Below are 16,224 nucleotides of genomic sequence, written 5' to 3'. Positions count from 1 at the left end.
AGATTGCCTCTGTAAGTGAGCCCTCCAGTTTGCTGTGACATACCCAGTGGGGTAACCTCTGCATCTTATAACCCCCCTCCTCCCCACTCACATGTAAAACAATGAAACCTAGAGATATTGAGCTGAACGTCCGACAACATAATACTCCTAATGTTGAAATAAACTTCTTTCAGCCCACCAATCCCACCATGTTTATTGGCCTGACGTTGGCTCTCGTTCTTTTCAGACTGTCTTGTCAGACATACATTCTCCCACTTGCTACTCCAGTTCCAATTCCGCCAAGTGACACCATCAAACCTCCTGGTGAGGATATTGGTTCCCCTCCGGTCCAGATGGAAATGGCCTTGTTTGTCCCGGTCTCCCACCTGACTGGAAGGGAGCCCATTGATCCATGAATCTGAAGACTTCCCTCCTGCATCGGTTCCTCGGCAGCAATTGCTTCCTCACCACACCAGCACAAGGTTTGGGCCACAATTCGAGAATTACAATCCTGGAAATCCTGCTTTTTAACCTATTTCCTGAAAATCACTGTGTAGGACCTCATACCGGCTCGTTTAAACTCTTCCGTGTAGCACGAAGAGAGCTCCCGTAAACATATCGGCTCCCCTCCTTGGACCCGTCTCACCTTTCCCTCGGGACCTCAATGATCCTCGTACCTAAAGCCCTCACCCACCTCACACCAGCTCCTCAGCCACCACTTTACCTGGGCTTTAGAAGGCGCCAAACCGAGGTCTGTATATCCTTATATCTGCCGATATATCCTGGTCCTTTATGTGACCGGACTTTCATTTCCCTCGCGACCCAGGGGAACAATTGTTCTGATGAATTAACCCTCTCATCACTGGAAGTGACTGCACCCTCGGCCACCAACTGCTGTGTGTGAGGACGCTCGCACTGGTCATGAGGAAGGGGAGGGACAGACTGAGGTCCTCCGGGATTTGCGGAATGGAAAAAGCACTTCCTATAACTTAAAGCAGGAGAATCAGCAAATTTCCAGAAATCCTCCGGTCTGTACGTGTTTCATGCCATCTTGGACAATGATTCCCATCCACTCCATAATGAACTGGTTAGGCACAGGAGTACATTCAGCCAGAGACTCATTCCACCGAGATGCAACACAGAGCGTCATGGGAAGTCATTCCTGCCTGTGGCCATCAAATTTTACAACTCGTCCCTCGGAGTGTCAGACAACCTGAGCCAATAGGCTGGTCCTGTACTTATATTTCCACTTGGCATAATTTATTATTATTGAATTATTTATGGTTTTATATTGCTATATTTCTACACTTTTCTTGGTTGGTGCGACTATAGCGAAACCCAATTTCCCCCGGGATCAATAAAGTTTGTCCCTCTGTCAGTCTAGAGTGGATGTGAAGGGGTTGTTTCCTACAGTGGGGGAGTCTAGGATCAGAGGACAGAGATAGAGTGGATGTGGAGAGGATGTTTCCTATAGTGGGGGAGTCTAGGACCAGAGGACACAGATAGAGTGGATGTGGAGAGTATGTTTCCTGTAGTGAGGGAGTCTGGGATCAGAGGACACAGATCGAGAAAGAGCTCTTTGTGTCGGATAGACCGTTGGAAATTGGCTGATGTGGTAAAGTGAAGGCGGAGCTGGACGATGAGAGGCCGCTCTCGGCTCTGTCCGTCACTCTGACTCTGTCTCCTCCCCTCCCCGCCTCTGTCTCTCTGCGCGTTTCTCGGGCAGGTCGGGGCGCTGTGTACAAAAGGAGACATCAGCAGTCGGTTTGTCACTGAGCAGCGACCTGAGTGAAACAGCATCATGTCTGGCAGAGGGAAAGGAGGCAAAGGACTGGGCAAAGGCGGAGCCAAGCGGCACCGTAAAGTGCTCCGTGATAACATCCAGGGCATCACCAAACCGGCCATCCGCCGTCTGGCTCGCCGTGGCGGCGTCAAGCGGATCTCGGGTTTGATCTACGAGGAGACCCGCGGGGTGCTGAAGGTTTTCCTGGAGAATGTGATCCGGGATGCGGTCACCTACACTGAACACGCCAAGCGCAAGACGGTCACTGCCATGGATGTGGTGTACGCTCTGAAACGCCAGGGCCGCACTCTCTATGGCTTCGGCGGCTGAAAAACTCCCACTTCCTCCCGAACACAACACAAAGGCTCTTCTAAGAGCCACCCACCGCCTCACAGAGGGAGCCGTGTCCACAACCTTTTAATTATTTTTATCGATATATTTGGCTGAGCTACTTTTGAAACAGATTAATCATTCCGCTTGAAATATATATAGCTGCGATTGTGCCTTTCCAGGCGGTGATTACCGTGAATGCTGGATGCATTTATATCGATCTTAATCATTCTGTCCATCTCGGACAGAAATCAGTTCACTCGTTTAGAGAGTCTATTCCGTAATCATGCATTCAAATCTAAACTGAGGGAATTAGATATTAAATGAAACAAAATACATGATCCGTGATAGAATTAATTGTAAATAAGAAGTTATCAGGCTGGGTGCTCTGAAATTGGCGGGCGGTTCGAAAATAATCGGGCGCCAATCACAGTGCATTCCGATTGGATGAAGTCCGACCGCCAATTAACAGTTTCCCATTTTGTCGTAAATTTTTATTCGCCGCCAGCCTGCATGAAATCAATAAACCAATCGCAGCAAGGAGATCCTTTAACAGACAGTTGGTGCACAGCCAGTCATAAGCGGTGGGACGGCCCTTCCCAGCCGTATAAAAGCCTGTGCTGGAGCCCGTTTCGTCTATCTTGTTCCTGTATTTCAGCCCGTGTTCTCACTCCTGAAGCAGAATGGCCCGCACCAAGCAGACAGCGCGCAAATCGACTGGCGGAAAAGCTCCTCGCAAACAGTTGGCGACCAAAGCGGCGCGGAAGAGCGCTCCTGCCACCGGCGGAGTGAAGAAGCCTCATCGCTACCGGCCCGGCACCGTGGCTCTGAGGGAAATCCGGCGCTACCAGAAATCCACCGAGCTGCTCATCCGCAAACTTCCCTTCCAGCGCCTGGTCCGGGAGATCGCTCAGGACTTCAAAACCGATCTGCGTTTCCAGAGCTCGGCCGTCATGGCCCTGCAGGAGGCAAGTGAGGCTTACCTGGTCGGGCTCTTTGAGGACACTAACCTGTGCGCCATCCACGCCAAGCGAGTCACCATTATGCCCAAGGACATCCAGTTGGCCCGCCGCATCCGCGGGGAGCGCGCCTAAGCCCAGCCTACACACCAAACACAAGAAAAGGCTCTTTTAAGAGCCACTACCACGGCAAAGGAAAGGGCTGTAGCTTGCTCATCATTACTGTAGTAGCGATCTGCCCTGCCGATCGATTTTGCACAAATTGACCTCGAGCATCAGTTCTGTGCAGACAGGGTAATTCAGCGAGGGGCAGGAGATAATAGACAATGGACAGTAGGTGCAGGATTAGGCCATTCGGCCCTTATAACCAGCACCGCCATTCACTGTGATCATGGCTGATCATATACAATCAGTACCCGGTTACTGCCCTCTCCCCAAATCCCTTGACCCCGCTATGTATAAGAGCTCTATCTCACTCTCTCTTGAATGCATCCAGAGATTAGCGCGCTTCCCTCCCTGTCAGGGTCTCATCCGGCCCTTCACTTCTCCCACAAAACTGTCGTGTACAGCTGGTGCGGCTGTTACCGTTTTGTTTGCTTTGGACATGGGGATACGTTCGTGTCCGCTGTGATTGGAGTGAAGCATGCCGACGCGAGGGGTAGAGTGGGGGTTTTCAGGGGGCGGTGACTACCAGGAAATAGTGATTTTTTAAATTAGATTTCACTCTCTTGTACATTTTTGATATTAGTGTTTTGTGTAAATTAACTATATAGTTTTTTAGCTGGGGCCTGCATGAAGTTCAGTCGGCAATGCCACCGGTTAGTTTATCATATATCCTCCCGCTGCAGTCCGTCCCAGAGACGGATCCCTCTCTCAACACGCCCCCTCCCCTCTCGCGTAGGTTTCAGCAGTACCCAATCAACTCAGTTGAATATCCGCTGGTGTCAATGTCTGTCACTCTCTCCCAGATCGGAGAAGGAATTGGGCCTGAAACTGCCCACATCCCTTATCTCTCAATCTCAGCTCGGGCATCCACGTTTCCTTTCAGACACCGCACCAAATGTCAGAGGTACCGGCAATCTCGGGTTCCATTGAGAAGTTCTCAATCGGACCCGGCGCGGGAATCACAACACTCCGAATCAGCTCTTTTCTGAGATGTGGGTGGCTCTGAGAAGAGCCGTTGGGTTCAGATACACACAAATGGTGGATTCTCAATTCACTTTTTGACTGCTGTCTTCTTGGGTTTCGCGGATTTCGACTTCAGCTTCTTGGCCGCCTTCGTGTTCGGGGCTGCGGCTTTCTTGGGGCTCTTGGGCTTCGGCGCCGCTTTCTTAGCCGCGGGTTTCTTACCTCCCGCTTTCTTAGTCGCTGGTTTCTTTGCTGCCGCTTTCTTAGCCGCGGGTTTCTTTGCTCCCGCTTTTTTAGCCGCTGGTTTCTTGGCGCCAAGCTTCTTGCCTGGAGATTTCTTTGCCGCTGGCTTGTTCGCTTTCTTCACCACCTTCACGGCAGTTTTCCCTTTACCGGATTTAAAGGATCCCGAAATACCCGAGCCCTTGGCCTGAACCAAGGAGCCGCTTTCCACTTTCCTCTTGATGCTCATTTTGACCTGGTGGCGACGTTTCGCCACATCGACACCGCTGTCGGCCAGAGCCTTCATGATGGCCGCACCGGACATACCCTTCCTATCGTGACAACCCGCCACGATCTTATCGATCTGTTCGCCCAGCGAGGGACCGGTTGGTTTACTCCGGGCAGCCGCCTTCTTCTTGGGAGTCTTCTTTGCGGCGGCGGGTGCGGCTGGAGGAGCAGTTTCGGCGGGTGCTGTCTCAGTCATGTCGGCGACTCTGGTAAATCCTTCTCACAATCAGAACTGAATGAGAAATGAAGCGAAAGGCGGCGGCACAGAGCCATTTAAAGGCAGCGAGCGGACGGGGCGGAGACATCCTGCTGGCAGCTCCCGGCGGCTTCATTTTTCTGTGTTTCTCTCTCCTCAAAAACTCACCGATTCCAACTGAAATCGGACACTGCGGAAACTCGGACTAGTCCCTGTCCGTCCCTGAGGCCGGAATGTTCGCTGAAAAGAAAGTTTAATCGGGATTAAAGGCAGCGCTTTCTATTTTAACCCGTTTCGTTACTGCATTGCCCGCGTTCTCTCTCCCGATCGTTGACCTGTTCTCTGCTTTATGGCTGAAATATTTAATCGAATTAAAACTTTGCGGTTAATCCCCTCTTCGGGAATGATCTGGGGAGTGGGGCGCTTCCGTAACAGAAAAATCTTTTCATTTTCTACAGGAGGCGCTGAGAAATCCTACGATGTGTTCAGACTCACAAACACAGTGACACTGGTCTAAGCCGCCCGCTCCTTTAACTCACTCTCTCTGACACAATACACACTCAATGCTGACGGAAATCAGCAACTCAGGCAGCATCAATGGTGGGAATAAACAGCCGACTTTTCGGGCTGAGACCCTTCCTCAGGACTCTGGTGGGAGATGCTGCCGGACTTGCTGGGTTCCTCCAGCATTTTGTCCGCGTTGTTCGCGATTCCCAGAATCTCTTGGCGTTATGCTGACCCAATGTTCACATCTGCACCTTCATCGCATTGTACTGCCGTCAAAATAAAATGACAGATTCCTTGTCATATAACACGGTGATAAATGATTCCGGTTCCAAGGAATAAAGGACAACGGACATTGTCTGACCAAACTCTCTGTGTAACTGAGAACCTCAGGTCCGGGAAACATCCTTGGAAATCTTTTCTACACTCTCCCCAGTTTAACCCCCTTTCCTATAACGGTGACAAGAGCTGTACACAATACAAGTGTGGCCTCCAGTCACTTACACAACTATAACATAATATCGCAACTGATATACTCAGTCCCCTGACTCATGAAGATCAGCATGTTAAACCCCGTTCTGCACCACCCTGTCTACCAGTGACACCACTTTCAATGTACTGTGTGTGAGAGATTTACCCCTAAATCTCTCCGGCCCATTACACTCCCTAATGACCGACCATTCACAGTGTAAGTTCTACACTGGTTTGACTTTGTGTGCAGTTTTGGTCAACAAATTTGAGGAAGGACATTCTTGCTATTGAGGGAGTGCATCGTGGGTTCACAAGGCTAATTCCCAGAATGGCGGGACTGTCACATGTTGAAAGATTGGAACGTCTGGGCTTGTATACACTGGAATTTAGAAGGATGAGAGGGGATCTGATTGAAACATATAAGATTATTAAGGTATTGGACACAGTGGAGGTAGGAAGCATGTTCCCGCTGATGGGTGAGTCCAGAACTAGAGGCCACAGTTGACGAATAAGTGGTAGGCCATTTAGAACAGAGATGCAGAAAGAACTTTTTCACCCAGACAGTGGTGGATATACAGAATGCTGTGCCCCAGAAGGCAGTGGAGGCCAAGTCTTTGGATGCTTTCAAGAGAGAGTTAGATAGAGCTGTTATAGATAGTGGGGACAAGGGATATAGGGAGAGGGCAGGAACGGGGTACTGATTGTGTCTGATCAGCCATGATCACAGTGATTGGCGGTGCCGGCCAGAAGGGCCGAATGGCCTACTCCTGCGCCTACTCTCTATTGTCTCTTGCAATGTGCACTGCCTCACCATTGAAATGCATTTATCACGCTGTGCTAAACTAAACAGTGCAAAAGAGGCTCAGGGAGGGATGCGATTCCAACGCTGAGAATGGGAAACCTGAAACCTGATCCATTCTTGCCTCTTTTACTCTTTAACTACCCGAAAGAAATCCTTATTCCCCTTTATACTATTGGCCAGTCACTTTAATAATTCATCTGTTCTCTCCATATTGCTATTTAGTTCCCTTCTGTTCTTTTTAAGTCCTCTAATCCTTTAGCTTCCCGCTAACTTTTGTGATATTCTCTGCTCTCTCATGTTCCTTTATGCTGCTTTTATCTTCCGTTGTTGGTGATGGTTGCCTCATTCTCCCTTTCAAATATTGTTTCTGCTGAGGGATGAACTGATCCTGCATCTGCCAAATTACTCCTGGAAACTCAAGCTTTTCATACAAAGGTAATCTGGTTAATGCAGGGGAGTCAAAATGCCCGGCTGCTGTAAGCCTGTTCCCATTATGTCTCTGTATGATTTACCAACATGTCTGCTCCTCAATATCTGAGCCTATTGGGAGGCCAGCAGTGTAATCCCATCAAAATCACCATTCATCATTTTATTTAAAATCTCTACTTACAAGACCTCATCATCCCTCACTAATTACTGTTGTGTTGTTCTCCTTAATCAAACATGCAACATCCCCCCACCAGTCAAGTAGCCTTTAAATGTTTCCCCTTCACCTTAAACAATTGTTTTGTAAATGTATGCTGCCCTACCCTGACACAAAGAGTGATTGCCTACTGATTTTGTAAACCTTTGGATGGTCACCAGACAGCTCCTTAATCTCTCTGGTGAGAAAGAGAGTCCCAGTCTGTCCATACTTCTGCTAATAATTCAAATCCTCCAGTGTCAGTAACACCCTCATCAAACCTCCCTCCACACTTTCCAGCTTCATGACATCCTTCCTGTAGCTGGGTGACTAGAACTGTGCACAATACAGTGCAATCTCACTTTGATGATGACATCCCAAATCCTGTAACAATGAAGATTGGTTCCCTGACCAATGAAGATAAATAGGCCAAACATCATCTTCACCATCCTGACTACCTGTGTTGTCACTTTCAGTGAATGTTGTTCCTGTATTCCATGGATGCTGTCTCTGCAATACTCTCCAAGGAACAAGAATTTACTGTGCAGCTGCTTCCCTGGTTGGACTTCTCAAAATGCAGGAGCTCACACTTGTCCACATCAACATCAATCTGCCATTCTTTGGCCAACTTCCCCATGTCATCTTGATCCCATTCTACTCTCAAAGAATCTTCACTGCCCACTCTCCCAACAACATTGCTGCCATCTGCAACCTCACTAATCAGGTTCACAATAATGTCAGAGAAACTGTTCACATTGATGACAAATGACAGTACCAGAACGGATCCCTGTGAACGTCACTGGTCAGAGGCCTCCAACCTGAATGACAAGCTGCCACGACCACCCTCTGTCTCCTTCCACCAAGCCAATTTTGTGACGCTGATATCAGGCAGAATCTTGTCTGGCATCCTTTCTGCTCCAAATGTGTAATACAGAAGAAATAAAGAATAAAGAAAAACATATCTTCCTCCAGCCTACACCTCTCAGAAGTGCCAAAGCCTCAACTCCACACTCCAATTCTGGCCCACTCATACAATGAGCTAACGCTCTCTTTAAATCTAACTTCTTTTTATTGGATCTGGCTAAGTGCCTAACTATGCACAATCAAACGTCTCCCTCAGAATGATGACATGCAAAATGTGCCAAATCCCCATGTTCACTTCATTTAAACTCTGTCTGCCTTTGCGTAATCATATGACTGTGGTACACAAAATTGTGATCTGCAGGAAATCAAAGTACATGCCTGCACTGTTCCACAAGGCCACAAACAATAAAACAAACAAAACACTGTATAACAAACACTCGAATCCCTAACTGAGAGGAGTGGAGATGCTGGATGACCATAAAGATTTAAAGAGAAGCAAGATAAATGTTTATAAAATCAGGGAAGTGGGAACGACATACAAGAGGAGGCTGATGACAGATCAGCCTTTACATGAAATTGTGGGTGAGGGACTAAGAGAGAACACACTGGAGGGTTTATCCAGTGTGAATAGAGCTCAGGATAAGAGAGGTGCATTCACCAATGGAGTTGTGCTACAGGCCTCCCAAATGCCAGCAGGAGGTAAAGAAACTGAAATGTAGCAGGGAATGAAAAATGTAAATGCAACAGGGTCCTTGTAGTGGGTGACTAATTTCCCCAATGTTGACTGGGACTTCCTTAGAGTCAGGGGCTTACATATCACTGCATTTGTTAGAAGAATACTGGGATGTTTGATGATCTGGACCTGTACTCACTGGAATCTGGAAGAATGAGGGAGGTTTGTAGAGAAACACTTTGAATGTTGAAAGGGCTAGATAGCGTTGATATGAGAGGATGTTTCCAATAATGGAAGAATCTAGAACCAGACCACACCCTCAATACAAAGATGCCTCCTAGAATAGAAATGAGTAATTTCTTTAGTCAGAAGGTGATCAATCAATGGGTTTCCTTGGCATGAAGACAATCAGTAGGGTCTGTTTCGCAAAATGTTCATTTATATTCAAAGGCCTGGGTGGACGTGTTTTTTTCAGTAAATACCGTCGGTTCCACAGGGTAATCGTACCTTTGTAGACAGCCAGAGACCTGTATAGTTGTGCCGCGGAGAGCATTCTGACAGGTGGCATCTGTCTGGTGTGGAGGGGCTACGGCACAGCACCGAAAGAAGCTGCTGATAGTACCCAGGACATCTTCAGGGAGCGGTGCTCATAAAGGCAGCGTCCATTATTAAAGACTTCCAACACCCAGGGCATGCCCTTTTCTCACTGTTACCGTCAGGTAGGAGATACAGAAGCCTGAAAGCACACTCAGCGATTCAGGAACAGCTTCTTCCCCTCTGCCATCCGATTCCTAAATGGACATTGAAGCTTTGGATAATACCTCACTTTTCCAATATACAGTTTCTCTATTTTTGCACATTTTTAAAATAATCTATTCAATATATGTAACTGAATTACTTGTTTTTTAATTATGTGTTATTTTATTTATTATTTATTATTAGGTGAGGAGTGGCTCGACATGCTGGAGCTTTTTCCTCTGGAGAGGCGTCAGCTCAGGAGAGATCTGACAGAAATTTATACAATTTTGCAGAACATACTTGGTGTAAACAGCCAGTAATATTTTTCACAGGAGGGAAATGTCTTCTACTAAAAGACATGTATTTAAGATCAGAGGAAGAAAGTGAAGGGAACAGTGATGGGGATTTGGAACGCACTGTCAGGGGTGGTGGCAAAGGCAGAGAGCACAGGGGTATTTAGGGAAGTCTCAGACAGACAGGAATTTGGAGAGAAGTGACTGGTACTACGGTGCTGAAGAACTCGATCCACCCACCCCTCCCTTTTCTCCCTGGCACAAACCAAACTCAGAGCGACGCACCGCCTCACATAGGGAGCCTCTCGGCAGATCTGATCAAACTGACCCTGTCTTTCGCAAAATGTTCATTTATATTCAGAGGCCTGGGTGGACGAGTTTTTTTTTCTCTCAGTAAATACGGTCAGTTCCACACGGTAAATGTACCTTGGTTGACACTCAAAGACCTCTTTAGCTGCAACGCGGAGAGCATTCTGACAGGTGGCATCCGTCTGGTGTGGAGGGGCTACGGCACAGCACCGAAAGAAGCTGCTGATAGTACCCAGGACATCTTTAGGGAGCGGTGCTCATAAAGGCAGCGTCCATTATTAAACACTTCCAACACCCAGGGCATGCCCTTTTCTCACTGTTACCGTCAGGTAGGAGATACAGAAGCCTGAAAGCACACTCAGCGATTCAGGAACAGCTTCTTCCCCTCTGCCATCCGATTCCTAAATGGACATTGAAGCTTTGGATAATACCTCACTTTTCCAATATACAGTTTCTCTATTTTTGCACATTTTTAAAATAATCTATTCAATATATGTAACTGAATTACTTGTTTTTAATTATGTGTTATTTTATTTATTATTATTTTCCCTCTCTGCTAGATTATGTATTGCATTGAACTGCTGCTGTTAAGTTAACAAATATCACGTCACATGCCGGTGATGATAAACTCGATTCTGAAATGTAAAACGCAAATGTTATTTTTCTGTGAGGCGATGGGAATCGCTCATGAAGCAACGAACAGGCGATGTTCCCGCCTTCTGCACACCGTAACGGTCCGGGATCAACCCGCAATGTGGAACCCAGACAACGCGGTTCCAGGTGATGAAGAGCGGAGTCGTTCAGTGATCGGAGATTAAATTCTCCCTCCTGGGGCTGACTCCGGAAGTTCATTTCACGACTCTGCGCCTAGTGAACCCGCTGACTCTCTGCAAGGAGAGAGAGCTACATTCGGTCGGCTGAGAGTGGGAAACGAGCCGGGACTGAAACGAACCGGTTTCTGTGCAGATTTATATCGGTTTATTCGCGGAAGAAACAGGTCGAGACACTGACAGATGCAGGATATCAAAGCACCCGCCGCTCAGCCCTTCCATAGACATTGTGAATGGCTCTGAAAAGAGCCTTTGGGTAAATAGATTCAGCTCACGTCGCTTCACTTACTGGCAGCGCCGGTTTTCTTGGGCAACAGTACGGCCTGGATGTTGGGTAACACACCGCCCTGAGCGATAGTCACCCCTCCCAGCAGCTTGTTCAGCTCCTCGTCGTTGCGGACGGCCAGCTGCAGGTGCCGGGGGATGATGCGGGTCTTCTTATTGTCCCGGGCCGCGTTGCCGGCCAATTCGAGGATTTCGGCCGTCAGATACTCGAGTACGGCAGCCAGATAGACCGGGGCTCCGGCACCCACCCGCTCAGCATAGTTGCCCTTTCTTAGGAGTCTGTGAACCCGGCCGACAGGGAACTGCAGTCCAGCCCGGGACGAGCGAGATTTGGCCTTGGACCGAGCTTTGCCAGCGCCGCCTTTTCCACGTCCAGACATTTCCACAGTCACGATACAGCTCTAATGAAATTGAAGGCATGTTCACCCCGCCTCAACTCGCCCTTTTTATAGACTCTTTGCGAATGCAAACTGATGTTTGTGATTGGTGTGATCCTGCTTATTCTCATTGGTGAAGAGAAATGCTCCAATCGAAGAACTGCCATAATCACCAATCAGCAGTCCGTGAAGATAGAAGCGCGGAAAAACCGTCTCCTCCCCAAAGTGCACTGAAATCTGGAAAAAAGCCCGCCAAAAAGTAAATCTATTGTTCAAATTTAATTTCAAGTTAAATAATTGCCGTTCTGTTTTAAGATTGGGTCTTCGCATTTCCCTCTGTTACTGAAACTGGGCACATTTGATTTAAGTGTAGTTGATATTGGAGTGTCTGGGAACTCAATTCTTTAATTTCTTTCAACCCGTAACGGAACTGAATAGAACTGACCCTCAGCTTCTGCCCGCGGTCGGTCACTGTGTGAATGTTATCACGTTATGGAAAACAGCTCTTCTCAAATTTGACCAGCGACTAGTCTGTAATTTTATAAAGTTATTATATGAAATAGCCATCACGAGGAAATCTGCAGATGCTGGAAATTCAAACACACACAAAATGCTGGTGGAACCCAGCAGGCCAGGCAGCATCTATAAGCAGAAGCACTGTCGACTCTTCTCCATATGAAAGAGTCATGGGGTCTTTCAGGCTCGAGTTGAAATGAGATTCAGGAGTTACCCAACTGGAACCAATAAACCCCTGAAGCCACAAATAAAACAACAACGGCAGCAATCCTCTGCTTGGCATGGATATCGAGTGGGCGGACCGATGGGGAAGTGGGGGGGGGAGGTGGTAACAATGTCTTCGCAGTTCAGTAGGATGTTGTTCCAATCGCGATCTAGCTCTTGTAAAAAGTCACCAGACATAAAGTATGTGTAATTTATTACCTAAAAGCTAGTACAACTCTTACATTGAAATTCTGAGTGGCTCTTAAAAGAGCCGTTGTGTTTTCGATCATCTCACTGGGGAGCTTCACTTGGAACTGGTGTACTTGGTCACCGCCTTTGTCCCTTCGGACACGGCGTGCTTGGCCAGCTCCCCGGGCAGCAGCAGGCGCACGGCGGTCTGGATCTCCCGGGAGCTGATGGTGGACCGCTTGTTGTAGTGGGCCAGGCGGGAAGCCTCACCCCCGATTCGCTCGAAGATATCGTTGACGAACGAGTTCATGATGCTCATGGCCCTGGAGGAGATGCCGGTATCGGGGTGAACCTGCTTCATCACTTTGTAGATGTAGATGGCGTAACTCTCCTTCCTCAGCCTCTTGCGTTTCTTCCCTGCCTTACCCGCTGGTTTGGGCAAAGCTTTCCTGCCGCCCTTCTTCGGAGCGGATTTCCCTGGCTCAGGCATCTCCTCTGACCGTTTTGGACTCAGAAATAAGCGGAATCGGCTGGGAGCACAAGTTAAATAGGCAGCACCCAGATCAGTATGCTAATATGCGATGGGAATGCTTTGGATTCCCAATGGCTATTCGAAGAAAAGATACATGCAGTCAATTCATTTCACTGGATATCTGTAGAACACGTTCAAACAATCAGAACTCTCTCTCCGCGACCCATTGTCGTTTCGGCTAACACCGTGGACTGGGAATGGCGCTGATCTGGTGAGTTGCCGCTGCCAGTTCATTCGGCAGGAAGGAAATCTAACATACAAAATGGAGCATAAAGTACAGGCGCAGTATTCGGCCATTCGACCTATGGTGTCGGCTGGAAAAGCAGATGGAATGAGAAAAACACAAACTTGATAATATGAAACGTTTATGTAAAGAAACAGGGCAGCAGGAGATCGAAGGTCAAATTGTCATGAGAGACCTATTTCTGAGTGAGGTTGAAAGTCGAGTTTATAGTCATATCGGAGACACAACATTCACAAAATATAAACATACTGTACAGATTTATAGATAGAAGAGAATTTGAGCAAGAATCTCAAGACAGTCCATTGCTGTGTAAAGTGGTCAAAGTGGTGCTGTACTGAGTTGCGATGTGGGTTCTCCAGGTTTATTAAAGAACAAAATGTCTGTCCCTGTCAGTCTCTGGTACAGTGTCAGAGTGTGGGGTTCATTCTGTACCTGTCAGTCTCTGGTACAGTGTGAAACTGTGGGGTTCATTCTGTCCCTGTCACTCTCTGGTACAGTGTGAGAGTGTGGGGTACATTCTGTACCTGTCAGTCTCTGGTACAGTGTGAGAGTGTGGTGTTCATTCTGTACCTGTCAGTCTCTAGTACAGTGTGAGTATGTGGGGCTCATTCTGTACCTGTCAGTCTCTGGTACTGTGTGAGAGTGTGGGGTTCATTCTGTATCTGTCTGTCTCTGGTACAGTGTGAGAGTGTGGGGTTCATTCTGTACCTGTCAGTCTCTGGTACAGTGTGAGAGTGTGGGGTTCATTCTGTACCTGTCAGTCTCTGGGACTGTGTGAGAGTGTGGGGTTCATTCTGTATCTGTCTGTCTCTGGTACAGTGTGAGAGTGTGGGGTTCATTCTGTTCCTGTCACTCTCTTTACTTCAGCTTTCCCCTTTCAGGATTCACTTCGGTTTCTCTCTCCCCTACCCCCAACTTTTAAATCTACTTTTCAGCTTTTCTTCTCCACTCTTGCTGAAGGAGTTTGGCCTGAAACATTCACTATTTTTTCCTTATAGATGCTGCCAGGCCTGATGCGTTCCTTTAGCATTTTGTGTGTGTTGCTTAGATTTCCAGCATCTACAGATTTTCTCTTGTTTGTGACACAATGTTGTATATTGGTATCTCAGGGATGATGTATCTGGTTACATTGAACTACTCTGAATGGACTTTGCAGCAGAGCATCCAGAGCAACAAGACCAGACCATTGAATCCAACTCTGGGCTTGTGATAAACATTTAACTTCCCCGAGTCTCTGTGGGAGGGTTTGAATGGGGTGTATTGTGTAGCAATTCGGGCTGATGGAATTGAGAATGATTTTGACTGTAGATATGTAACCAGTGTGTCCACAGTGATCAGTGATGGGGCCTCTGTCTGATCAAATTAAAATACACAGGGGCTGATCAGATCACTGATGACATGAAAGTTGGTGCATTTGTGGGTGTTGAGGAAGGTTACCAAATGGACAGAACTGGATGCAGACCAGTTGGAAACAGGGACAGAGTTTAATCTGGATGTGTGAGGAGTTTTACAAGTCAAATGTTGGAGGAAACTCTATAGTAAATGGCAACACCCTTAGAAGTGCTGATACACTGAGGGACCTTGCTGTGTCTGTACATATCATCCTGCAAGTGACATTGAAGGGAAATAAACTGCTAAGATCAAAGAGGGGGAGCAGTGAGAGGATGGGGGGATGTGTGTGTCGGGTAATGTAATGGGTGGAAATCTCCATAATTAACGACCACCGACATTGAGTTGTGTTTCTCTTTAAGAAGCTGGACTGATGTTATGATGCAATTACGTGAAGTTTTTTTTTAAACTGTTTTTACATTTCTGTGTTTGGAGGAAAATAAATGAGTTATAGTGTTCCTTAAACAGAAAATGCCTCATCTCATTTTACTTGTGAAAACCCACAGTAATGCACTGGGTAACAAGTGACCAGTAGCTTTCACACCGCAAGAATACCGCAGTATCAATCTGCAACGAGAAAGCCCGATCACATTCTCTTCAGGTTCAATGGCATTGCTGACTCTGAGTTTACCACCGTCAAATGCCAGCAGGGTCACAATCAGCAGAAACTCTTACAAAGCAACCCTGTAAGTATTGTGTGTCTTCGGATGTCTGTGGGACATACCCAGAATATGAAGCTTATATTAATGGAGAGAGACAGACTGAGCCAAGTTACGGCTTGATGGGCAGAGAAAAAAACAGAATTTGATGTTGTTTCCTTATGTCTGAACTCTGGCTGGTTAGAAGTGTCGCTCCTCCGAATAGTGTTCAGCCTCACTGGAACAGAGTGACATCAGACATCATCACAAAAACTGAAATAATCTCAGCTAAAAGGTTATCTTTTACCTGTTGATCTTCTTTGCAAATATTTCACAGGATAGAAAAGGCAAAGAATTTCTGACTGAGAATCTCAAACACAGCAGTGTGTCAGGTCTGATGTGTCTGTCAGTTCCCCAGCATTTGAAGGCTACCAATAATTGAATGTGAAGGAGGAGATGGTTGAGAAGACAGCACACCAGTCTGAGCAAGGAGAACCCCAATACACGGACATGTCCTTGATCTGACCTGATAAATGGCCACAGAGTTGATACCGGTGAGCTGACATTCACCGCCTCTCATTTTGCCAGGGATTCACCAGGTCACTGAACTTGCAGACACACAGCAAGTTCACATGGGGAGAGGGCATTCACCTGCTCCGTGTGTGGGACAGGATTCATTCAGTCACATGAGCCCATACAACACCAGTCAGTTCACACCAGTGAGCAGCTAGACTTGGCTCAGTTGTCTCTGTCTCTCAGTGTAGCTTCACACCTGTTCCGAGCGTGGGACGGGATTCATTCAGTTCACCCACTTTGTGAGGCTCCAGTGAGTTTATCATACATAGAGGACAAACTTCGG

At 47.3% G+C, this 16,224-nt stretch overlaps 5 protein-coding genes across 5 annotated transcripts; 2 read left to right on the top strand and 3 right to left on the bottom strand.

The window, feature by feature from the left end:
* The first annotated feature begins 1,202 nt into the window (after positions 1-1,202).
* On the top strand, positions 1,203-3,205 carry LOC132383765 (histone H3). Its single transcript, XM_059954968.1, has 2 exons — positions 1,203-1,213; positions 2,772-3,205. The coding sequence occupies exon 2, from the start codon at positions 2,776-2,778 to the stop codon at positions 3,184-3,186; it is 411 nt and encodes a 136-aa protein (XP_059810951.1). The 5' UTR covers positions 1,203-1,213; positions 2,772-2,775; the 3' UTR covers positions 3,187-3,205.
* On the top strand, positions 1,781-2,092 carry LOC132383636 (histone H4). The gene has a single exon (XM_059954833.1). It carries the CDS (start codon positions 1,781-1,783, stop codon positions 2,090-2,092), a length of 312 nt encoding a protein of 103 aa, XP_059810816.1.
* Positions 3,206-3,949: 744 nt separating the features above from the next.
* Positions 3,950-5,261, bottom strand: LOC132383754 (histone H1-like). Its single transcript, XM_059954957.1, has one exon. The coding sequence runs from the start codon at positions 4,883-4,885 to the stop codon at positions 4,268-4,270; it is 618 nt and encodes a 205-aa protein (XP_059810940.1). The 5' UTR covers positions 4,886-5,261; the 3' UTR covers positions 3,950-4,267.
* Positions 5,262-9,767: 4,506 nt separating this feature from the next.
* On the bottom strand, positions 9,768-11,656 carry LOC132383778 (late histone H2A.L3-like). Its single transcript, XM_059954983.1, has one exon. It carries the CDS (start codon positions 11,654-11,656, stop codon positions 11,273-11,275), a length of 384 nt encoding a protein of 127 aa, XP_059810966.1. The 3' UTR covers positions 9,768-11,272.
* An 841-nt stretch (positions 11,657-12,497) lies between these two features.
* On the bottom strand, positions 12,498-15,197 carry LOC132383796 (histone H2B 1/2-like). Its single transcript, XM_059955002.1, has one exon. It carries the CDS (start codon positions 13,050-13,052, stop codon positions 12,678-12,680), a length of 375 nt encoding a protein of 124 aa, XP_059810985.1. The 5' UTR covers positions 13,053-15,197; the 3' UTR covers positions 12,498-12,677.
* Positions 15,198-16,224: the final 1,027 nt, after the last annotated feature.

Source organism: Hypanus sabinus, chromosome 31 (assembly GCF_030144855.1).
Source record: "Hypanus sabinus isolate sHypSab1 chromosome 31, sHypSab1.hap1, whole genome shotgun sequence".
Lineage (NCBI taxonomy): Eukaryota > Metazoa > Chordata > Chondrichthyes > Myliobatiformes > Dasyatidae > Hypanus > Hypanus sabinus.
Note: the sequence above shows the minus strand (reverse complement) of the source record. Positions and strands in the feature narration are given on the sequence as shown.

What these genes read in the sequence shown, in the direction of transcription:
- LOC132383754 (XM_059954957.1), bottom strand. Translation starts at nt 4,885, where the DNA reads ATGACTGAGACAGCACCCGCCGAAACTGCTCCTCCAGCCGCACCCGCC.
- LOC132383796 (XM_059955002.1), bottom strand. Translation starts at nt 13,052, where the DNA reads ATGCCTGAGCCAGGGAAATCCGCTCCGAAGAAGGGCGGCAGGAAAGCT.
- LOC132383765 (XM_059954968.1), top strand. Translation starts at nt 2,776, where the DNA reads ATGGCCCGCACCAAGCAGACAGCGCGCAAATCGACTGGCGGAAAAGCT.
- LOC132383636 (XM_059954833.1), top strand. Translation starts at nt 1,781, where the DNA reads ATGTCTGGCAGAGGGAAAGGAGGCAAAGGACTGGGCAAAGGCGGAGCC.
- LOC132383778 (XM_059954983.1), bottom strand. Translation starts at nt 11,656, where the DNA reads ATGTCTGGACGTGGAAAAGGCGGCGCTGGCAAAGCTCGGTCCAAGGCC.